Here is a 26108-nt window from a genome sequence, read left to right as displayed (position 1 = left end):
TCTGGATTAGGTTATGTCTGTCTTCACCATTAGAATATATAAACAAAGGGCCGATTATTCAGAACTTTTTAAAGTTAACAATGTTGTTAACGTAATTTTTGTTAACTTTCAGATCTTTTCTGCTTTGGAAGTATCCTGGATACACTTGTGATCTGCACTTTCAGTAACAAAATTGGAGACAAGATTTTATCTACTCTTGGTTTATTTAAATATATTAGCTCATCTCTAACTATTTCACATTTAAAAGTTAACAACGATGTTGTAAATGACGTTGCTAATTTAAACAAAGATCTGAGCAGTCGGCTCTAAGACTATGTTACACCACTCTTCATCATTCTACAAATGATAACTGGTCCCCAACATAATATATATTTATATACGTATGAGCTCTGCAGCTACAGTATCATTTTGCAAACACCCAATAAATTAATCATAGCACTTAAAGCGTTGAAAGGCTTTCAGTCTGCTACGTTTTGTGAGTATAGTCATGTAATTGTAAAAACAAAATAACATAAACATCTGAAGATAGTATATGCATGCTTATGTGTATCTTCACCAATAGGTTTAGATGTTTATGCTTACACTCAAAATCATGGAGCCACTTGAAATACTTATTTAATATGTGGAATACCCAAATAGTGACAAAAGAATGGAGTAATCTTTTATTGCGTACGAAACCTTACCTGGAACTTTCGTTTCATTATTAATGCACTGTCACAGTTAAAGCATTCAGGCTAATTTTAGTTAAGTCTATTCTACACTTCAAACATGACTGAGTCATATTTAATTTACTGCCGGGTTATGTTTGCTATACCAAATTCATCCAACAAAATATATTGGAGATGTTGATAAAGTTAATGTTTAAGGTCTCTACATAATGAACAAATTTATATCAGTGGTTTATAAATGTGTATATGCAACATGCTCAAGACTGGGCTGCAATTACTGAGACAAACTGAGAAATCTTTACACACTTTGCGTTACATTCGACATTACATGACTACATTTTCAATACATCCATTTTTTTCTGGTTTTCGGGGTAAATTTCTGGAGAATAAAACTGTCCAAATTCGATGACCAAGATTCCATATTTAACAAGAGCCAAAATGTAAACACAGATATAAAAATTTATTTTGTTTCAGTATGCATTAATCTTAAAACTATTTGGGTTTTCTGCTTTTATATTGCGTTTTGAACTTGTCTTTATTAAAATATTTGCATGTCAATGAAATTAGTTGTGAAATTTCGTAAAACTTTTTTGTACTTTATTAACCGCATTATATATTATGAATATTCATTACAGGGCTTCTATTTAGAGCAGATTGGTAATGTAAATTAGGTCATTGATCACCGCAGTTCTAACAGCGCTGTGTTTGATATGCCTGTGTGTGCATTAATACGTCAAATGTTAAAAATGTTATGTTGATCTGCCGATTTGGTAGATTTGGGTTTACGGTTATAAAAGTCTGCAGGCCTAGAGGGCTACAGCCTAAAAGTGTGATATTCTTCAGTATAGCTTGTGCTACAATTATGGTTTCCTCCAGCACATAAAACAAACAGTCATCCATTCTTGAGGTTAAAGCTGGGAGGTAACTAGCAACTACTTAGGATATTGTCTCTGGTTGCTAATGGCAGAAGCTCCACGAAATATTGCATGATAAACTGCAATCAAGTGTTCAGCCAATCCTGGTTTTTGCAGCTAGTAGCATAAAGATTAATCTAATTAATAATTAACATACATAAACTTGATGGAGGTACTGCTGCTTAATGGATAAAAGAGACACAGACCAGATCTACTGTTCCATATGGATGTTGATTAATTCCACAATATTCCCCCCCCCCCTCCCCTCCTCCTATCAATGGTGTTTAAATGGTCAGGCAACCATTACGTAATGATTTCAACATGCCTTAGTGACAACATGATGAAGAGGCAACGATTACATGATGATTTCCACATGTCCTAGTGTCAACATGATGACGAGGCAACGATTACATGATGATTTCAACATGCCTAGTGTCAACATGATGACGAGGCAACCACTACATGATTTCAACATGCTTTAGTGAAAACATGATGATGGGGCAACCATTGCATAATGATTTTAACCCCCCCCCCCATGATTACATAATGATTTCCACATGTTCTAGTGTGAACATGATGATGAGGCATCGGTTACATGATGATTACCACATGTCCTAGTGTCAACATGATGACAAGGCAACGATTACGTATTGATTTCCACATGTCCTCGTGTCAACAAGATGATGAGGCAACGATTACCATAATGATTTCAACATGTCCTAGTGTCAACATAATGATGAGGCAACGATTACTTAATGATTTCCACATGTCCTAGTGTCAACAAGATGACGGGGCAACGATTACCATAATGATTTCAACATGTCCTAGTGTCAACATAATGACGAGGCAACGATTACATAATGATTTCCACATGTCCTAGTGTCAACAAGATGATGAGGCAACGATTACATGATGATTTCCACATGTCTTAGTGTCAACATAATGACGGGGCAACGATTACATAATGATTTCCACATGTCCTAGTGTCAACATGATGACGAGGCAACGATTACATAATGATTTCAACATGTCCTAGTGACAATGTACAGGCTCTTTCATGGTAAAAAAGTTGGTGGTCGGGGGAGGGCAAACATTTCAAATCTCCAAGTCAGTGTTTTATTCTTCTTATGCAGTTGTTCATTCCAAATTAGATCTGATAGATTCATACAGTCTGTCTAAGGAACAACATTCATTTGTTAAGTATAAAAGAATCATTGCGTTATTATGTCAGTGTTGGATTTGAGTTGGTTTCAGAACAGACACATATTCAGACTTACACAAAGGGACCTGTCTTAACACAAACAAATTCATCAATGTCATGTGCAAATGTTTCTTGTATTATGATGTTGTTAGCCAGATTTTTTTAAAGCTGTCTTTGTAAAATTTTAAAGTGAAGTTTTGGTTCATTTTAGTTCTGATTATTTTGTAATAGCATGCATGTTATTACCATTGAAGATTTTTTATCATCAAACTTTAAACACATTAATATGTACATGACCATAATGGCTAATCTGTTTGCAAGATTCATAACTCTAGCTCCAGTATTTCACAGTAATTGCCCTTCAATTTAAAAAAAAAATCACATCTCCAATACTATCTAAAGCTTTAAACATAAATCATGAGTCAACAATCTTGGCTGGTATACCATGATTGTGCAGGTTTCATAACTCCGGGAGTTTTAAGTAATGAGATATGGAAGGGTGCTGAACTCTGACCTTTTTTGAAGGCACCCTTCTTCCCTCATGGAGACCAGCATGGGTGACCTTCTGCCATCATAGAGACCAGCATGGCTGACCTTCTGCCTTCATAGAGACCAGCATGGGTGACCTTCTGCCCTCATAGAGACCAGCATGGGTGACCTTCTGCCCTCATAGAGACCAGCATGGGTGACCTTCTGCCCTCATAGAGACCAGCATGGGTGACCTTCTGCATTCATAGAGACCAGCATGGGTGACCTTCTGCCTTCATAGAGACCAGCATGGGTGACCTTCTGCCTTCATAGAGACCAGCATGGGTGACCTTCTGCCCTCATAGAGACCAGCATGGGTGACCTTCTGCCCTCATAGAGACCAGCATGGGTGACCTTCTGCCTTCATAGAGACCAGCATGGGTGACCTTCTGCCCTCATAGAGACCAGCATGGGTGACCTTCTGCCCTCATAGAGACCAGCATGGGTGACCTTCTGCCTTCATAGAGACCAGCATGGGTGACCTTCTGCCCTCATAGAGACCAGCATGGGTGACCTTCTGCCTTCATAGAGACCAGCATGGGTGACCTTCTGCCCTCATAGAGACCAGCATGGGTGACCTTCTGCCCTCATAGAGACCAGCATGGGTGACCTTCTGCCCTCATAGAGACCAGCATGGGTGACCTTCTTCCTTCATAGAGACCAGCATGGGTGACCTTCTGCCCTCATAGAGACCAGCATGGGTGACCTTCTGCCTTTATAGAGACCAGCATGGGTGACCTTCTGCCCTCATAGAGACCAGCATGGGTGACCTTCTGCCCTCATAGAGACCAGCATGGGTGACCTTCTGCCCTCATAGAGACCAGCATGGGTGACCTTCTGCCTTCATAAATTGAAATGCTTCAGACAGTCAAATGTTCCTTTCGTTTTGATAAAAAAAATTGGTATGATTATAAATACATGTATACATATTTGTCAGGTGAAACCTAATATTACTCCAATCGAAAACAATTCCTAGCATTATCTGCAATTCAAAATGTTTGAGTCTTTCACAACCTGATAAAACATGCCTTTACTCTCTCTTCTGCAGCGCCCTGTGCTTTTTTTTAAACCATTCGGAGCTCCTCGGCCATTTTTATCGAAAACAACCTCAGATGTATGCTGGTTCATCAGTTGAAGTAGTTTGTAAATTTTTGAATTATATCATTAATTAAATGTAGTGTTTTAGAGATGTATTTATTGATCTAAGTTTAAATTGATTGCCAGTGAAGTGTATTATTGCAAACATAATTAAGATTCCCAAGAGTTAAGTCATAAAGTTGACTGCTAAATTAAATTACGACACAATCTACTTGCAGCGGACTTAAACATACTGCTTTTTGAGTATGTAAACTGTCCAAACACATCCGAGGTTGATTTTGATAAAAATGGCCAAGGAGTCCCGAATGTTTTTAAACCTCAGGCTAAAACCTTAAAAACTCTCACTTGAATTAATTACCAGTTATTGTCCATTGCAAAAGGGTAAATATACTATACAATTCTTATATATATTATATTCATGTTCCATAACTCTTTCCTGAGTTTTGTTGCAGTTATTGCCCTTTGACTCTTGAAAAATTGAAAACCTGTACTGGAGACTGACTCTGCTTATATCTTTCTTTATAATCAAGCTTATTAGCATGAACATGAATGAACACATTGAAATACTAACATTAAAGTCTTAAAATTGTTTTAAAAAGTCAATTTTCTTTCTTCTGACCAATTTGGGAAAAAAAATGAAAAACATTTTTTACTGAAAAAATTGTGCCCAACCTGTTTTGTTATGGTAAACTTGGTGTATCCTTAATTAAACAAAAATATTTTATTCTATAACCATTTCTGTCTATTTTCTTTTCAAAACATTCTTGTTCATTTCTAGGCAAAATTGGAATCCCCAATTTTAGTCAAAATGGAACAATTTTCCCAATCAAAAAAGCCTGACCCCATTCCCAAAGTGGTGGAGAAAAAGTTTCAAAAACAATACAAATATAAAAAATCATCATATTTATTTTAAACAATTAATATCAAATACTTTTTTGCTTACATGAGTATCCACAGAAGTCTACATATGCTTCAATTGCCATTCACTGTGCTTTTGTTCAACAAAGTAATTTGTGGACATCTGATGTATTGTCACAATTTCCTTGTGTGTTTGTGTATAAGGATATCATATAAGTAAGAATAGCCAAAATCTGTTCCACACAACACATAACTTTATTTCCTTTCCTAATCCTGTGTAACAAACAATATTTTTCAAGTACTCCTTAAAGCAAACATGAATTAGTACTCCTTAAATCAATCTGAATGAGTACTCCTTAAATCAAACATGAATTAGTACTCCTTAAATCAACCTGAGTGAGTACTCCTTAAAACAAACCTGAATGAGTACTTCTTAAAACAAACCTGAATGAGTACTCCTTAGTAATGAGCTGTTAAATGCCATGCATCAACAAGTGAGGTTTAATTAAGCCTCATAATACCAACAAGATTGTGACAATTTTTCCAATGAATAATCAAATAATACTTATTTCTAACTCTCTAGTATTTAGAAACAAAAGAATAATGCTTAAAATGAAGATACTTACTTTGCTGCAGCAAATCCAGTCTATATTTTGTTGTCATTTGCATATTATTGAGTATACTATTCAGTTCTCACACTGAGCTTGTATATCGTTAACATCTGTCGTATGAACAGGGCAGTTGGCACAATAATCGAAAACTGCGATGCTATAATCCCACTTGCCCTAATTGAAGATGACTGCACACTTCTGCTAAAGATCCAAAATATTACACTACACTGTTTTCATGAACAATATTACACTACAAATGTTATTATTAACAAATATTACACTATATTATTACCATGAACATATATTACACTAAAATATTTCCATGAACACATATTACACTACACTGTCCTCACGAACAAATATTACACTACACTGTCATCATGAAAAAATATTACACTACACTGTCCTCACGAACAATATTACACTACACTGTTGTCATGAAAAATATTACACTACACTGTTGTCATGAAAAAATATTACACTACACTGTTGTCATGAAAAATATTACACTACACTGTTCTCATGGAAAATATTACACTACACTGTTGTCATGAAAAAATATTACACTACACTGTTGTTGTGGTTAAAAGCAAATCTAAATCCATTGTTCAGTATAGGACATACGTTATAAGGAAACTGTGATCAATCTACATTCCTATTACAGAAATCCCTGGCACACATTGTTCAAGGCATTGAATTTGTTCATTAAGATTGATCGAGGGCTGGAAGACCCGGTCCCAGCTTCTTTCCAATATATGGTAGAATGTGCTTTCAATAAGGTTAATCATGAAATGTTTATCTCTGCCACAATAGGTGCGTAATGGAACAACGTATTGATTGCAGTTCGAATAATCAACGATAATCATTGCGGGTACCAAATATTTATTCAGTTATTAAGCATTTTGTCATTGAAATTGGTTATTTTTTCAGTTATGTTTACTATTAACAATTTGAAGTTAATACCCGTTGTAGACATTAAAATTGTTTTTTTATTTACATTTTTATGCATTTTCTGGATACTATCTAAATAGGCCTGGAAATATATGGTTTTCCTTTACAAGCAGAATGTTGTTTTATGTCTTCTGTTAAGATCTTTTTTACCGTGGTGGATACTAAAGTGATTTACCATGTAATTTCAGGAAACATGACTGAATAGGTGTAGAATGCTTGAATAGCTTTTGATAATTTCATTGTAGTTACAGTTGAATTGGTTATCTATTTTCCAGAAGAATAAAAACAAGACTTTCAATTGACATGCCTATAGTTTTGCCGGGAGGTCAATGTGGTTTTCCCTGTCTATATTGCAATGTGGTTTTCCCTGTCTATATTGCAATGTGGTTTTCCCTGTCTATATTGCAATGTGGTTTTCCCTGTCTATATTGCAATGTGGTTTTCCCTGTCTATATTGCAATGTGGTTTTCCCTGTCTATATTGCAATGTGGTTTTCCCTGTCTATATTGCAATTTTCCTTGCAAAAAAAATGTTTTTGTCAAATGCAGAATATTGATCATTAGTTAATCATTATTGTCACCAAACTTTCTGTTCTATTCAAGTGAATAATAAGACCAATAAATGATATCAGCTCAATTATCTAGTTTGCAGAATTATTCTTACAAAAGTATTCAAGCTGGTGAGGAAAATGTTTTGATGTAGCAAAGAAAATTACCCTGATGTTTTCGGTAGTGAAATTCAAACAAGCAATTATTTTGGTCATTTGTAACACTGTTTGTCACAGATTAAAGTGCTTAAGCTGTAAGACATGTGGCTAGAAGTTTAATAGCTGGTGTCCACTGTGTCATGTAAAACCTTTAATATTGGCTAAAACTCATAAACTGTTATTCACTTGAAAGTTACACATGTTTCAAGACAATATGCATATGTGAAGTAGGGTCCATAACTCTGGCTTGAATAACTGTTGAGGTATCTTAATGTCCCTTCATCAAGTAAGAAAACAGATGGGCATCTGCTTAACATGCTCTTGTTGAAAACATATAATGATTTTTAAATTCCTTTTTTGCAGGAGGAGTCCTAAATGCTATTGCCACAAGGGAGATAATTTCCGCTGATGTTGGTTACAAAGGGACACAACTCAAGCTGCTACTCAAGTTAAAGGGAGGTCAAAAAGTGGCCTTTAAACCCAAAAGGTAAAATTAAGAAATAAATGGAATTAAGAAATCAGTAATCACCATTATTTTTCAAATAATATGATAATACCGTAATTATAATTGTTATTATACCGTACAGATAAATTACTACAATTTTTCAATAATTATGAGTAGTAAGCTTGAAAAGTTTAAATTTAGATTAACAATATTTTACATAATTGTTACTCTAGTCAAAATTGGAATGAATTATCAAACATTTTGCGTCATTTTGGAACTTTCATGCCAAGTAACTTTCATAAAAAACACACTTTCATGTTCCTTTTTTAATGTTTTGATTATGTTATATCATTATGAAAAATAACAGTACATTGTCTAAAATAATGTATATAATAATAATAATTATGTATATCATTCATCAGGTGAAACATATTGGTGATTATACACATGGTTTTTCATCTTTCAAAGCTTTAAGTGTTTAACAAATCACTTTGGTTTGGGTTAACTTTCAGAAAATGATAATCAGGTTTGTGTTGAAACAAATGGACATGAACGTAACAGGCTGTAAACATGTTCATTCCCCCTTTTTCTGACATTAACCCTTGACTGCATGGTTACACATTTGTACACCACGAATCATAGCATCATAGATAACGGTTAATTACGCATTATCGATAGGTTCACAGATACGGATTTTAGTTTTTTTGTAATTGTTTTTTCTTTTTAATTATTTATTATACCAGATTACTTTGGGAATGGGCCACATAAAACGGCTGAAAAATACCTAATTACATTCCAATCTTGTTTTTTTAAGATTTTCTCGAGATGCGATTATTCAGGGTCCACCCTATGCAGGGGAAGATCGTCACAATGGGGAAATTGTCGCCTTCCATCTCTCCAGGTTGGTCTTGCAATTAAAGACACCAACTTTGTATTTGTATCAACATGACCAAGATTGATAAACAGATGGAATTTATATTCAATTTAAATTAATATTATATAAGTGGAGGAATAAAGACTTAATGTTATATATTATATTATATACATATACATCTATATTATCATGTGTGATACCATCATGATAGACTGGAACACATAACAAGAGCAAGGCAAGGAGATACCAATCCTACCAAATGCCTTCATAAATGCGCTATTGTCCCAAAGAATCTTGTTTATTTCACACTAACTACCATTTTTAGCTCAACTATTCGAAGAATAGGTGGGCTATACTACTCGCCCCAGCGTCGGCGTCGGCGTCCGGTTAAAGTTTAAGGGCAAGTTGGGATTTTCACTTTTAAGTCCAATACCTTACATTCAATTGACTTATACTTCACATAGTTGTTCAGGGCCATCACATGATGAGGTTAGATAACTACATATTATTCTTTACACAGATTATGGCCCCTGATTGACTATGGAACTTGGGTTAAAGTTTTAGGGCAGGTTGGGATATTGTTTAATAACTTCTATACCCTTCATTCAATTGACTTAATACTTCACACAATTGTTCAGGACCATCCCACAATGAGGTTACATAACTCCATATCCTTAATACAAGTTATGGCCCCTGATTGACTTAGGTTAAAGTTTTACGCAAGTAAAAGTTAAGGGCAAGTTGGGATTTTAATAAAAAAAAATCTACACCGTTCATTAAATGCACTTAATAAAATTCAAAATTATTTAAGACCATCTTACAACAAGAAACATAACTCCATTTTAAGCCTAAATACAAATTATGGCCTTTGATTTTTTTTGATTTTTTATTTCCTTTGAAAGACATATTTGTATATTCTTAACCACATTTTCATAATGGGAAATCAAGTTATTTGAATGACTTGCATCATTGTTTGGGCACCTGGTGGGAGGGCAGCATCAAAGTCACCTTATGTATCGAATAATTTTAGTAAGGTTTGACATAAAGAGACCAAACTTGGTATTTTTATACGTTATTGTATTCTAAGTCAAAGCGGCGTAGTCGAGCGCGCTGTCTTACAACGGCTCTTGTTGTCGAATGTAAGGCTATGAAAGGTTAACCAAATGGAATGTTTTGTCCAAGTACTTGTGCAGGTTTTGAGTGCTTAGATAAAATAGCACTGGCATTGTACATGTATTTTGTTGGACTAGTTAAGAGATTCAGAGGGTTAGTGTGCTTGCTTGTTGTCCATCTTTGTTAACAGTAATTGTTTGCTTGTGCCTGAGGGTCGGATTAAACACTCTGTACAGGAAACACATGATCAAGGTATACCAGTTTTTGAACATTTCACCAAAAGGTGTGTAAATTGTAAGTGACTGACATGATAAGGCACAATGATTTGAAACCACTGAATAATTTAGCATTTAAAAAAAAAATCAAATAATAGTTTATTTGAGTCTGGGTTTTTTAATATCACAATTTATATTGCATGATATTAAACATTTATGTTTTATTATCTTACTGGGCTTAATTCATCTTCCATTGGATTGGAATATTGATTTTTCCAGCACTGGTCATGTGACTTGAAACACTTGTCCGGTATGCAAGAAAGAAGTGTTCTTCTATCAAAACCCTGGCTACAATTGCAACCATGCAAAAGCTAAAAAAAAATCAACTGGCTGGAGTCATTCTTTTGAAGAAACATCACGGTTTTGACAATTTTAAAGAACTGTGTGGTCTAAATAAGAACATTGTTTTTAGGCGAAAAAGAATTGGTTCATTCTGTCTCCCCTATGCTTGTTCCTGTTTTTCTATTTCAATATATGCCCTCATTATGTTTTGGAAGAAACATTCATTGGAACTTTAATCAGGAAAGCAAATCCATTGTGGATTCCTACAATCTAAATCAATATAATGTTGAAAAAAATACCGTGCTTAGATACTTTCTTTGTTGTTTTTTGGTTCATTAAATGATTAACAAAACAAACTTTGGATGATTCATTTATCTAAATGTAATAATGGAGTTGTTTTCTGCACTTAATTTAATGAAATATCACCCATGTTCATAAAACTTTCTTCTACAAAGATTAAAAAAGCAAGACGCTAATCGCATTGGGCGGATTGTTTAGAACTTTGTTAAAGTTAACGACATCGTTAATGTCATCTTTGTTAACATTGAAATACTGCCCTGGATGTTTAATGTATACACTTGTGATCTGCAGTATTTCCAGCATTGAAATACTGCCCTGGATGTTTAATGTATACACTTGTGATCTGCAGTAATCCTAGCATTGAAATACTGCCCTGGATGTTTAATGTATACACTTGTGATCTGCAGTAATCCTAGCATTGAAATACTGCCCTGGATGTTTAATGTATACACTTGTGATCTGCAGTATTTCCAGCATTGAAATACTGCCCTGGATTTTTAATGTATACACTTGTGATCTGCAGTATTTCCAGCATTGAAATACTGCCCTGGATGTTTAATGTATACACTTGTGATCTGCAGTATTTCCAGCATTGAAATACTGTCCTGGATGTTTAATGTATACACTTGTGATCTGCAGTAATCCTAGCATTGAAATACTGCCCTGGATGTTTAATGTATACACTTGTGATCTGCAGTAATCATAGCATTGAAATACTGTCCTGGATGTTTAATGTATACACTTGTGATCTGCAGTAATCATAGCATTGAAATACTGTCCTGGATGTTTAATGTATACACTTGTGATCTGCAGTATTTCCAGCATTGAAATACTGTCCTGGATGTTTAATGTATACACTTGTGATCTGCAGTAATCCTAGCATTGAAATACTTCCCTGGATGTGTAATGTATACACTTGTGATCTGCAGTAATCATAGCATTGAAATACTGCCCTGGATGTGTAATGTATACACTTGTGATCTGCAGTAATCATAGCATTGAAATACTGTCCTGGATGTTTAATGTATACACTTGTGATCTGCAGTATTTCCAGCATTGAAATACTGTCCTGGATGTTTAATGTATACACTTGTGATCTGCAGTAATCCTAGCATTGAAATACTGTCCTGGATGTTTAATGTATACACTTGTGATCTGCAGTTATCCTAGCATTGAAATACTGCCCTGGATGTTTAATGTATACACTTGTGATCTGCAGTATTTCCAGCATTGAAATACTGCCCTGGATGTTTAATGTATACACTTGTGATCTGCAGTATTTCCAGCATTGAAACACTGTCCTGGATGTTTAATGTATACACTTGTGATCTGCAGTATTTCCAGCATTGAAATACTGCCCTAGATGTTTAATGTATACACTTGTGATCTGCAGTATTTCCAGCATTGAAATACTGTCCTGGATGTTTAATGTATACACTTGTGATCTGCAGTATTTCCAGCATTGAAACACTGTCCTGGATGTTTAATGTATACACTTGTGATCTGCAATAATCCTAGCATTGAAATACTGCCCTGGATGTTTAATGGATACACTTGTGATCTGCAGTAATCCTAGCATTGAAATACTGCCCTGGATGTTTAATGTATACACTTGTGATCTGCAGTATTTCCAGCATTGAAATACTGCCCTGGATGTTTAATGTATACACTTGTGATCTGCAGTATTTCCAGCATTGAAACACTGTCCTGGATGTTTAATGTATACACTTGTGATCTGCAGTATTTCCAGCATTGAAATACTGCCCTAGATGTTTAATGTATACACTTGTGATCTGCAGTATTTCCAGCATTGAAATACTGTCCTGGATGTTTAATGTATACACTTGTGATCTGCAGTATTTCCAGCATTGAAACACTGTCCTGGATGTTTAATGTATACACTTGTGATCTGCAATAATCCTAGCATTGAAATACTGCCCTGGATGTTTAATGGATACACTTGTGATCTGCAGTTATCCTAGCATTGAAATACTGCCCTGGATGTTTAATGTATACACTTGTGATCTGCAGTAATCCTAGCATTGAAATACTGTCCTGGATGTTTAATGTATACACTTGTGATCTGCAGTATTTCCAGCATTGAAATACTGTCCTGGATGTTTAATGTATACACTTGTGATCTGCAGTATTTCCAGCATTGAAATACTGCCCTGGATGTTTAATGTATACACTTGTGATCTGCAGTATTTCCAGCATTGAAATACTGCCCTGGGTGTTTAATGTATACACTTGTGATCTGCAGTATTTCCAGCATTGAAATACTGCCCTGGGTGTTTAATGTATACACTTGTGATCTGCAGTATTTCCAGCATTGAAATACTGTCCTGGGTGTTTAATGTATACACTTGTGATCTGCAGTATTTCCAGCATTGAAATACTGCCCTGGGTGTTTAATGTATACACTTGTGATCTGCAGTATTTCCAGCATTGAAATACTGTCCTGGATGTTTAATGTATACACTTGTGATCTGCAGTATTTCCAGCATTGAAATACTGCCCTGGATGTTTAATGTATACACTTGTGATCTGCAGTATTTCCAGCATTGAAATACTGCCCTGGATGTTTAATGTATACACTTGTGATCTGCAGTATTTCCAGCATTGAAATACTGCCCTGGATGTTTAATGTATACACTTGTGATCTGCAGTATTTCCAGCATTGAAACACTGTCCTGGATGTTTAATGTATACACTTGTGATCTGCAGTATTTCCAGCATTGAAATACTGCCCTGGATGTTTAATGTATACACTTGTGATCTGCAGTTATCCTAGCATTGAAATACTGTCCTGGATGTTTAATGTATACACTTGTGATCTGCAGTTATCCTAGCATTGAAATACTTCCCTGGATGTGTAATGTATACACTTGTGATCTGCAGTAATCCTAGCATTGAAATACTGCCCTGGATGTTTAATGGATACACTTGTGATCTGCAGTTATCCTAGCATTGAAATACTGCCCTGGATGTTTAATGGATACACTTGTGATCTGCAGTATTTCCAGCTAGATTTGAGACAACTATTTCAGCTGTATCTACCTTATTTAAATATATGATAACATCATGAAATAGTTCACATTTCAAAGGTAGGATCTCGTTATTTACATTGTTAACTTTAACAAAGTTCTGAAGAATCGACCCAGTGACAAGGTTTTTTTATTAAAAGAAGATAATATTGATTCACATTTATTTAGTATAGGACTTGTGATTCATAATAATAATGTTCATATGTTTGTATCTTTATCAATTTTCTATTTGTATCAACGTTATTTGTTTTGCCGCTACATAAAGTGCTGTCATTAAACAGTGCATGACGCTGACGTCACTTCCTGCCTATGATTGTGGTTTATCTACTGATGTAAGCCTAATGGGTAAATGGTATGATAGCAAAGTTTTAAAAAACATAACATGTTTGTGTTTTGTTTTGTTTTATATTTATTGATTCATTACAAAAGATGAAAGATCTTTGAGCTTGAAATATTTATTCTAGTTTTTAATTTTCTTTTCTTGATAAAAATGTTTTTATCATCAAAAATGAGCAAGAGCCTTCCTTTTTTGAAGTTAAGAGATATGTCAAGATATTTTCATTGTATCTGAATAAAAGAGGCTTAGTTGATACAATCAGATCTGATGGGTTTTCAGTGGTTGTATTTTGAAAGCATGATTATGAGTGTTTTCCTCTGGATTCATCAGAGGCATTGCCTTTGAGTTAGAGTTGTTGTCTGACAGAAGAACAGATCAATTCAAATTTTCAATCAATCTGCAATCCAAAGCCAATACATTTATGTTGCCGGGCGGAGACATTTGATGAAAATAAATTTTATATTTCTAACATTGATCTAGTGATTTTCTGCATTGATTAAGGTTCACTCATGGCTGACTTTGAATTAACTTAGTTATTTAATCAGCTTCTAAATAAGCATTCCAGGGAAATAACTCCTTCTATAGATAGAATGTCAGCATATATTTTATAACAGGTTACTGGAGCTCAGACAAATCTTGCTAGCAGTTGGGAGAACCTTGTCCTGTGGCTGCATCAACCCTGCTAGAAACATTCTACACAAGGGGAAATAACTCATGCTTCTATGTTCTACATTTATATTACAGGCTTCTGGAGTTTAGGCGAACCCCATTGGCAGCCGGGAGAGTCATAAACCTCGAGACAGAAATTAAACCTGTGGCCACATCAACCCTGCTGGAAACATTCTACACAAGGGGAAATAACTCCTGCTTCTATGGAAAATGCTTCTATTGTAAGGTAAATATTGGAGGATTAACTTGAATCTTGGCCATAACTCAAAAGGTATTAAAGATATTAACATGGAACTTTGTATACCAGGGCGGTTAATGGACACAGGTGTAGTTAGTTCCATAATTATGGATACTTCATTGGCAAGTTATGTGCCTTGTTTGACTGGGATAAAGAACAAATATTAGTATCCACTTTCAATGATCTTGCTATGAAAGGCAATTTTCACAAACTGGCAGGGAACTGACTTCATTCCTAGTTAGTGATTACTTCTTGAGAGAGAAAGTCCACTGGAGTATGCAGGAAGGTGCTGAGGGCAGTCTCATTCTCTGTTAACTTGAAGGGGTTGTACTCATAATAACAGTGTTTTCTTCAGGTAGGTGTGGGGAAGGTATTGTACTGATGGATGGTTTCATTCTGTGGTTACCAGAGTGGAGTTTATTCATGTCATTGTTTTTGAAGGGAGAGTCTACTGGGGTCTGTGGGGAAGGTGCCTTACTGGAGGGCAGTCTCATCTTGTGGCTTCCAGAGGGGGTTTCACTTACGCAACACAAACATCCATGGGCCAGAACCTACAAAACTGGACTTCTTGCTCAGTATGAAACAAGAGTTATTTTTTACACAGCCTCTTTTCAAACTAACAAATATTTTATTAAATAAAAAGAAACAGAATTTTGGCCTTATAACCAGTATCTAACCTCATTTATTGAGGAAACATCATAGCTTTCATATTGGCAGTGAGTTGCTGTGGCTTGGTGCATTAGAAAAGTTTAATGTGGTCCATAACTTAAATTATATTCACATCATGAGATTGCAACATATGTTTACAATGCATGCATGTCTGTGAATCAAAGTGAATGACTCTGGCATATAGATTTTTTTTAGCTCACCTGAGCACAAATTGCTGAGTGTAAACTATTGTGATGGGGTGATTGTTTGCTGTCCGTCTGTCATCAACAACTTAACAACTTCTCCTCCTAAACCACTGAAAACAATTTTAACCAAATTTCTAAGGAATATTTTCCTCTTGCATATTCCTTCAATAGAAGTGGTTTCATTCAGAACTTCGGTTCCCATGGCGACTGAAATTATTTTTTTTGAAAATCTTCTTCCATAAAATAGCTAGCCTGATTTCAACATAATTTCATGGAAATACTCCTTAGCCTTAGGTGACCCTGAATCAAATTCCTTAAACCCATGTTTATTTGTAAAAAAACATGGCTGCCAGGGGTTCGGTCTACATTTCACAATATATGTCTGTATGGAAAATCTTCTCTTCAGAAACCATTGACCTGATTTGGCCTTGATTTCGAAATATTGTTACAGAAATGTTCCTTGGGTGACCATAATTATATCAAATTCCTTCACTCCAGCATAAAATATTTTCACAGAAATGTTCCTTTTATCAATTTTTTTTTTTTTACTATTTTTTTTTTTATTGCTTTATTGTTTTACAATCATTGTTAATATCAACTTTAAACTTCATGAACTTATTCACAGTAACAATGTGCTCTTTTGTGACAAGTTATTTAACTCCAAATTTAATATTGTAAGAGTTATGGCTCTTTGATACATTTTAAACAAATACATATTTTTCATGTTTTATAAGCCTGTTTAAAAACAACTGTTTTCACCTTGGGTGTACGAACAGAATGTTGTCATTGTTCAATAACTTTAAAATCCTTTGTCCAATCAGGTGAGCAATATATAGTCTTTTTGGCCCTCTTGTTTATCCTTTTTAGCAACTGAAAATCTTTGTATTTTTGCAGATGGGAAGATGACCTGAACTACTGTAAGAAGGTGATCCTTAAATTCCCTAGCTACCACTGGGGTCCACGCCTTCTGGACATTATAGATACTGCCATACTGGACTTCCTTATGGGTAACGCAGATCGCCATAGATACGAGACATACAGGGATACCATGCTGATGCTTGATAATGCCAAAAGGTTGTGCAATGAAGAGCCTTCTCTGTTTTGTTTTCACAGTCTCTCATTATTGTTTGATACATTAGTTTAAAACACATCTATCTGTTTTATAATGCAATTTGCAATATTCTTACTTTATTCATTAAGTTATTTTAAAGGGTTATTAGTGTTTGAAGTGTCTGAGATAGCTATCAAAACTAAAGGCTGTAGAATGCAAATTTGAAATAAGACTTATTATTTACCAAATCTTACAGGATTTTGCCATTTTGTGCCAAATGGAAGATCTTAAAATTTTAAATAAATCTTTCTGTAATGAATTGTTGGCCACATGAACTTCAGTTTTTTGATAACAATATTTTAAATTTCAGTTTTGGGAACCCTCAGCATGACGAGACATCTATTCTAGCTCCTCTCTATCATTGCTGCAGGTAAGTGTACAGGGAAATTGACTGGTGTACAAGAGGATTGGTACCTGAACAGAGGTTTGGTAGGTGTACAGGGGATTGGTAGGTGTATAGGGATTGGTAGGTACAGGGATTGGTAGGTGTACAGGAGATTGGTAGGTGTACAGGAGATAGGTAGTCATACAGGGGATTGGTAGGTGTACATGGGATTGGAAGGTGTATGGGGGATTGGTAGGTGTGCGGGGGATTAATAGGTGTACAGGGGTTTGGTAAGTGTACAGGGGATTGGTAAGTGTAGGGGATTGGTAAGTGTAGGGGATTGGTAGGTGTACAGGGATTGGTAGATGTACAAGGGATTGGTAGGTGTACAGGGGATTGGTAGGTATACAGGGGATTGCTAGGTGTTCAGGGGATTGCTAGGTGTACAGGGGATTGATAGGTGTACAGGGGATTGATAGGTGTACAGGGGATTGGTAGGTGTGTACAGGGCATTGGTTGGTAAACAAGGGATTTGTAGGTGTACAGGGGATTGGTAGGTGTACAGGGGATTGGTTGGTAAACAGGGGATTGGTATGTGTACAGGGGATTGGTAGGTGTAGTGGGGATTGGTAGGTGTACAGGGGATTGGTATGTGTACAGGGGATTGGAAGCTGTACAGGGGATTGGTTGGTAAACAGGGGATTGGTAGGTGTACAGGGTATTTGTTGGTAAACATGGGATTGGTAGGTGTACAGGGGAGAAAGGTGTTCTGGGGAGGAAGGTGTACAGGGCAGGTATGTGTACAGGGGATTGGTAGGTAAAGTAAACACAGGCGGTATGTGTTCAAGGGATAGATGATTGTGTAAGCAAGTTGTTCTCAAAGGGATGATTTCATATGTACCCAAAGTTTACATTTTGTTCGAAAACAAGTGACAGAAAATAATTTCAAATTTTCAAATAATTTACTTTGAAAACTGAAAAGAAGAAGGAAAACTAAACAAGTTTTAAGCCTCATTAGAATTGCTGTCAATCTGAGACCCAGAGTATATTTTCAAGATATTCAAATGAAACAAAGTATACATATTGCCAGTGACAATATGCACATTTATAGGAAAGGCCTACATACCTCTGGCTTTTATAATTGTCAAGATATGTTCCTTGTTTGACTGGACAACAACAGCAGATGAGCTTTTGCTTGTCAAGAATGTCACTTTTTGGTTCTCATTTCAGATTACGGTTATCTACGTGGTTACGTCTGCTGGTGTACCAGGACGGAGTATTGGGTCGTGTTTTACGGGAAGTTCTCCGGGGAGACCCTATATCTCCGGTGTTATCCGATCTACATATACGTGCCATGGATCGAAGATTAGCACTGGTGCTAGATTATGTAAAGCATTGCATGTCTCATAATGGACCAGAATTTGTGCTGATAAAAAATGGATAGCATTGAACAATTATAATGAACACTTCTTTAATGTAAACTGTGATAGGCTTTTTTTTAATTAATTCTTTATCATAAACTTACGTTAAGCCAATGAATGAGAGACTTGATGCTGTGATGCTAGATTATGTAAAACAGACTCTCTCAACATTGTCCAATATTTGCACTAATTAAAGAAAGACACCAATGAAAAATAATCAGTTATTAATTGATTAATTCTGTAATAAACTTTGTTTTGTTTATAATATTCATCTTTAAAGAGACTTGATAATGGCAGGTGATGAATCAGAGGTTAGCATTAAGGACAAATTCAATCACGGTTACTCTTAGATTGTAGGGGCCACTTTGTTTTGAACATTAAATACTGTGATATACAATTGGAAAACATGTGTTTTAGTTATTTATTACCTGTCATGATCTGCTGCTTCATTGATAAGACCACAGCTCATATTGGTCTAAGCTTAAACTAAGAATGATTTAGACTAGGGATGCAAACGAATATTTGATCGTACATTTAGTATACAAATGTCAAAAATGATTTTCGGTGTTTTAGTTGAATCAATAAAATAATAAACCTTTTGTTTACAACTGTGCTGTTGTGTATTAAGTTGTTTGTCTTGTTTTTACAACGATTTGCCCCTTATTCCAGAGGCATTTACTTGATGATAATATACTTTACATGTACCATATGTCAGTAAGGGACATATTGTCGGGTACCATATGTCAGTAAGGGACATATTGTCGGGTACCATATGTCAGTAAGGGACATATTGTCGGGTACCATATGTCAGTAAGGGACATATTGTCGGGTACCATGTGTCAGTACGGGACATATTGTCGGGTACCATATGTCAGTAAGGGACATATTGTCGGGTACCATATGTCAGTAAGGGACATATTGTTGGGTACCATATGTCAGTAAGGGACATATTGTCGGGTACCATATGTCAGTAAGGGACATATTGTCGGGTACCATATGTCAGTAAGGGACATATTGTCGGGTACCATATGTCAGTAAGGGACATATTGTCGGGTACCATATAAACATTCCCTGTTATTGTACAATAACAAGTGACATAAAACAAATTTTAATTATTCTCCGTACAATGACCAGCCAATTAGGGGTTTATTGACCAGCCATCACACCAATGTGTTGTATTGGCTGCAAATTAAGATGTGTAATATTGCTCAAATCGCTGTGATAATATGAATGACATGACTTGTGGTAGTTGATGCGCTATAAACTGTTTTCCATGTTTCGATATAAAGTTTGTGCTTTGGAATGTAACTGTATAGTTTAGTGTTATAGGATATACTTCCTGTATTTTTGTACATTAGACAAGTCAAAATCCATGTTTGTTTTTGCTTTATTTTTTTCCTATTAAGTTCCTGAGTTGGTTTGGTTTTTTCATGGTTATATATTTAGTAAATGTCAATCCCAGAATGAGGCTGCAATTCCTACTGAAATACCCTCCATTATGATTTTCATTGATCTAATTTTGAATTGTTCACAACATTTAATATGAACACAGATGAATTTAAATTTGTGGAAAAATCAGGGTCTGTTGCGGATACTAGCTATAACCAAAAAGGGTTAAAAGGCCACTACTTGTGCTATAATTAATGATAATTCATAACTAAAACTTTTAAAATACTTATTCTGGTAATCGAATAACTGGTTGAAAGAATTATTGAAAAATTGAATATAAATTTGGCCATTCATTTGCAACCCTAATTTAGACAGATCTTATTGAATGTTATAGTGGTTAATATATTGAGCCTTATATATATACTAAAACGATCTAGCCCCTTGTAGGTACATGAGCCAGTGGTGAGCCCTTTTTGTGGAATGATGTGCACTATAGAGGCATGGTGTGTACTAAAGGGCCATGGTTGAACCCTACTGGGATATTATGAGCCGATTAAGGGCATAGAGAGCCCTATTAGGGCATGGTGTGCTCTATTGGTATATGATGAGCACTATTGGGTCGTGGTGAACCCTATTGGGATATGGTCAGCATATTTAGGGCATGATGTGCATTATTGGGGTATTATGTGCAATATTTAGTTATGGTTAGCCCCATTTAGGCATGGTGTGGTAAAATTGAATATCTACACTAAAAATTCTGCTGAAAAGACAGAAGTAAATAAACTTCTTTTGTTATTGCTTTTCTGGTTTTCAAAGAAAAAAATAGAATTATTGTCAAAACTTTGGGGTCCTTATCATAAAAAAAATATAAAACTTAGCCATTACTCAAAAGCCTGTTTCAGTATTCACTTGAAGCTTTTAACACATATTACAAGTGGCAATACACATGTGTATCAAAACAAAGAAATCTGGCATAACCCTCAAATAACTGCCCAGTTACTGAGAGTCTCTAAGTCCTAACCTGGATATATTGGCTCCCTCTTGTGGTACTCTTGTTATATACTGAGAGTATTTAAGTCCTAACCAGGATATATTGGCTCCCTCTTGTGGTACTCTTGTTATATACTGAGAGTATTTAAGTCCTAACCTGGATATATTGGCTCCCTCTTGTGATACTCTTGTTATATACTGAGAGTATTTAAGTCCTAACCTGGATATATTGGCTCCCGCTTGTGATACTCTTGTTATATACTGAGAGTATTTAAGTTCCTACCTGGATATATTGGCTCCCACTTGTGATACTCTTGTTATATACTGAGAGTATTTAAGTCCTAACCTGGATATATTGGCTCCCGCTTGTGATACTCTTGTTATATACTGAGAGTATTTAAGTCCTAACCTGGATATATTGGCTCCCACTTGTGGTACTCTTGTTATATACTGAGAGTATTTAAGTTCCTACCTGGATATATTGGCTCCCGCTTGTGGTACTCTTGTTATATACTGAGAGTATTTAAGTCTCTACCTGGATATATTGGCACCCCCTTGTGGTACTCTTGTTATATACTGAGAGTATTTAAGTCCTAACCTGGATATATTGGCCCCCCCTTGTGGTACTCTTGTTATATACTGAGAGTATTTAAGTCCTAACCTGGATATATTGGCCCCCCCTTGTGATACTCTTGTTATATACTGAGAGTATTTAAGTCCTAACCTGGATATATTGGCTCCCGCTTGTGATACTCTTGTTATATACTGAGAGTATTTAAGTCTCTACCTGGATATATTGGCACCCCCTTGTGGTACTCTTGTTATATACTGAGAGTATTTAAGTCCTAACCTGGATATATTGGCTCCCGCTTGTGATACTCTTGTTATATACTGAGAGTATTTAAGTCCTAACCTGGATATATTGGCTCCCGCTTGTGATACTCTTGTTATATACTGAGAGTATTGAAGTCCTAACCTGGATATATTGGCTCCCCCTTGTGATACTCTTGTTATATACTGAGAGTATTTAAGTCCTAACCTGGATATATTGGCTCCCGCTTGTGATACTCTTGTTATATACTGAGAGTATTTAAGTCCTAACCTGGATATATTGGCTCCCACTTGTGATACTCTTGTTATATACTGAGAGTATTAAAGTCCTAACCTGGATATATTGGCTCCCACTTGTGATACTCTTGTTATATACTGAGAGTATTTAAGTCCTAACCTGGATATATTGGCTCCCGCTTGTGATACTCTTGTTATATACTGAGAGTTTTTAAGTCCTAACCTGGATATATTGGCTCCCGCTTGTGATACTCCTGTTATATACTGAGAGTATTTAAGTCCTAACCTGGATATATTGGCTCCCGCTTGTGATACTCTTGTTATATACTGAGAGTATTGAAGTCCTAACCTGGATATATTGGCTCCCACTTGTGATACTCTTGTTATATACTGAGAGTATTTAAGTCCTAACCTGGATATATTGGCACCCACTTGTGATACTCTTGTTATATACTGAGAGTATTTAAGTCTCTACCTGGATATATTGGCACCCCCTTGTGGTACTCTTGTTATATACTGAGAGTATTTAAGTCTCTACCTGGATATATTGGCACCCCCTTGTGATACTCTTGTTATATACTGAGAGTATTTAAGTCCTAACCTGGATATATTGGCTCCCTCTTGTGGTACTCTTGTTATATACTGAGAGTATTTAAGTCCTAACCTGGATATATTGGCTCCCACTTGTGATACTCTTGTTATATACTGAGAGTATTTAAGTCCTAACCTGGATATATTGGCTCCCACTTGTGATACTCTTGTTATATACTGAGAGTATTTAAGTCCTAACCTGGATATATTGGCTCCCACTTGTGATACTCTTGTTATATACTGAGAGTATTTAAGTCTCTACCTGGATATATTGGCACCCCCTTGTGGTACTCTTGTTATATACTGAGAGTATTTAAGTCCTAACCTGGATATATTGGCCCCCCCTTGTGATACTCTTGTTATATACTGAGAGTATTTAAGTCCTAACCAGGATATATTGGCTCCTTCTTGTGATACTCTTGTTATATACTGAGAGTATTTAAGTCCTAACCTGGATATATTGGCTCCCACTTGTGATACTCTTGTGATATACTGAAAGTATTAAAGTCCTAACCTGGATATATTGGCTCCCACTTGTGATACTCTTGTTATATACTGAAAGTATTAAAGTCCTAACCTGGATATATTGGCTCCCGCTTGTGGTACTCTTGTTATATACTGAGAGTTTTTAAGTCCTAACCTGGATATATTGGCTCCCTCTTGTGATACTCCTGTTATATACTGAGAGTATTTAAGTCCTAACCTGGATATATTGGCTCCCGCTTGTGATACTCCTGTTATATACTGAGAGTATTGAAGTCCTAACCTGGATATATTGGCTCCCACTTGTGATACTCTTGTTATATACTGAGAGTATTTAAGTCCTTACCAGGATATATTGGCTACAACTTGTGGTACTCTTGTTATATACTGAGAGTATTTAAGTCCTTACCAGGATATATTGGCTCCCGCTTGTGATACTCCTGTTATATACTGAGAGTATTTAAGTCCTAACCTGGATCTATTGGCTCCCACTTGTGGTACTCTGGTTATATACTGAGAGTATTTAAGTCCTAACCTGGGTATATAGCCTCCCTCTTGTGGTACTCTTGTTATATACTGAGAGTATTTAAGTCTTTACCAGGATATATTGGCTCCCGTTTGTGGTACTCTTGTTATATACTGAGAGTATTTAAGTCTTTACCAGGATATATTGGCTTCCACTTGTGGTACTCTTGTTATATACTGAGAGTATTTAAGTCTTTACCAGGATATATTGGCTTCCACTTGTGGTACTCTTGTTATATACTGAGAGTATTTAAGTCTTTACCAGGATATATTGGCTTCCACTTGTGGTACTCTTGTTATATACTGAGAGTATTAAAGTCTTTACCAGGATATATTGGCTTCCACTTGTGGTACTCTTGTTACGGTATATACTGAGAGTATCAAAGTTCTAACCTGAACATACTGGCTACCATTTGTAACTCTTATTATATACTGAGAGTATTTAAGTCCTAACCAGGATATATTGGCTCCCACTTATAATTCTTGTTATATACTGAGAGTATCAAAGTCCTAACCTGGATCTATTGGCTCCCACTTGTGGTACTCTGGTTATATACTGAGAGTATTTAACTCCTAACCAGGATATACTGGCTCCCTCTTGTGTACTCTTGTTATATACTGAGAGTATATAAGTCCTAACCTGCGTATATAGGCTCCCGCTTCTGGTACTCTTGTTATATACTGAGAGTATTTAAGTCCTAACCTGGATATATTGGCTCCCTCTTGTGGTACTCTTGTTATATACTGAGAGTATTTAAGTCCTAACCTGGATATATTGGCTCCCTCTTGTGGTACTCTTGTTATATACTGAGAGTATTTAAGTCCTAACCTGGATATATTGGCTCCCTCTTGTGGTACTCTGGTTATATACTGAGAGTATTTAAGTCCTAACCTGGATCTATTGGCTCCCACTTGTGGTACTCTTGTTATATCCTGAGAGTATTTAAGTCCTAACCTGGATATATTGGCTCCCGCTTGTGATACTCTTGTTATATACTGAGAGTATTTAAGTCCTAACCAGGGTATATTGGCTACAACTTGTGGTACTCTTGTTATATACTGAGAGTATTGAAGTCCTAACCTGGATATATTGGCTCCCACTTGTGATACTCTTGTTATATACTGAGGGTACTGAAGTCCTAACCTGGATATATTGGCTTCCACTTGTGATACTCTTGTTATATACTGAGAGTTTTTAAGTCCTAACCTGGATCTATTGGCTACAACTTGTGGTACTCTTGTTATATACTGAGAGTATTTAACTCCTAACCAGGATATACTGGCTCCCTCTTGTGTACTCTTGTTATATACTGAGAGTATTTAAGTCCTAACCTGCATATATAGGCTCCCGCTTGTGATACTCTTGTTATATACTGAGAGTATTTAAGTCCTAACCTGGATATATTGGCTCCCACTTGTGATACTCTTGTTATATACTGAGAGTATTTAAGTCCTAACCTGGATATATAGGCTCTCTCTTGTGGTACTCTTGTTATATACTGAGAGTATTTAAGTCCTAACCTGGATCTATTGGCTCCCACTTGTGGTACTCTTGTTATATCCTGAGAGTATTTAAGTCCTAACCTGGATATATTTGCTCTCTCTTGTGTACTCTTGTTATATACTGAGAGTATTTAAGTCCTAACCTGCGTATATAGGCTCCCGCTTGTGGTACTCTTGTTATATACTGAGAGTATTTAAGTCCTAACCTGGGTATATAGGCTCCCGCTTGTGGTACTCTTGTTATATACTGAGAGTATTTAAGTCCTAACCTGGATATATTGGCTCCCGCTTGTGATACTCTTGTTATATACTGAGAGTATTTAAGTCCTAACCTGGGTATATAGGCTCCCGCTTGTGGTACTCTTGTTATATACTGAGAGTATTTAAGTCCTAACCTGGATATATTGGCTCCCGCTTGTGATACTCTTGTTATATCCTGAGAGTATTTAAGTCATAACCTGGATATATTGGCTCCCGCTTGTGATACTCTTGTTATATACTGAGAGTATTTAAGTCCTAACCTGGATATATTGGCTCCCGCTTGTGATACTCTTGTTATATACTGAGAGTTTTTAAGTCCTAACCTGGATATATTGGCTCCCGCTTGTGATACTCCTGTTATATACTGAGAGTATTTAAGTCCTAACCTGGATATATTGGCTCCCGCTTGTGATACTCTTGTTATATACTGAGAGTATTTAAGTCCTAACCTGGATATATTGGCTCCCACTTG

At 35.9% G+C, this 26108-nt stretch overlaps 2 protein-coding genes across 6 annotated transcripts in view; one reads left to right on the top strand and one right to left on the bottom strand.

Annotated features, from left to right (window-relative positions):
• LOC128223884 (potassium channel subfamily T member 2-like) overlaps nucleotides 1-6628 on the bottom strand; it is a 137045-nt gene extending 130417 nt beyond the window's left edge. For 4 of the 5 annotated variants that reach the window (XM_052933338.1, XM_052933340.1, XM_052933341.1 and 1 more), the window contains exons 1-2: nucleotides 6503-6628; nucleotides 5894-6076 (exon numbers count right to left, since the gene is read on the bottom strand). The gene's annotated coding sequence lies outside the window, so the exon portion shown is untranslated. The remainder of the gene's footprint in view (nucleotides 1-5893; nucleotides 6077-6502) is intronic. The other variant, XM_052933337.1, reaches the window with a different exon arrangement.
• The window catches only part of LOC128223885 (glycosaminoglycan xylosylkinase-like), a 29894-nt gene extending 10438 nt beyond the window's left edge, over nucleotides 1-19456 (top strand). Inside the window, exons 3-9 of the mRNA XM_052933344.1 lie at nucleotides 7899-8022; nucleotides 8795-8881; nucleotides 14953-15103; nucleotides 15557-15690; nucleotides 16864-17043; nucleotides 17391-17450; nucleotides 18636-19456. Of these exons, the coding sequence (XP_052789304.1) occupies nucleotides 7899-8022; nucleotides 8795-8881; nucleotides 14953-15103; nucleotides 15557-15690; nucleotides 16864-17043; nucleotides 17391-17450; nucleotides 18636-18849 (950 nt within the window). The 3' untranslated portion in view covers nucleotides 18850-19456. The remainder of the gene's footprint in view (nucleotides 1-7898; nucleotides 8023-8794; nucleotides 8882-14952; nucleotides 15104-15556; nucleotides 15691-16863; nucleotides 17044-17390; nucleotides 17451-18635) is intronic.
• The last annotated feature ends 6652 nt before the right edge of the window (nucleotides 19457-26108 follow it).

This window comes from Mya arenaria, chromosome 17 (assembly GCF_026914265.1).
Source record: "Mya arenaria isolate MELC-2E11 chromosome 17, ASM2691426v1".
Classification (NCBI taxonomy): domain Eukaryota; kingdom Metazoa; phylum Mollusca; class Bivalvia; order Myida; family Myidae; genus Mya; species Mya arenaria.
Note: the sequence above shows the minus strand (reverse complement) of the source record. Positions and strands in the feature narration are given on the sequence as shown.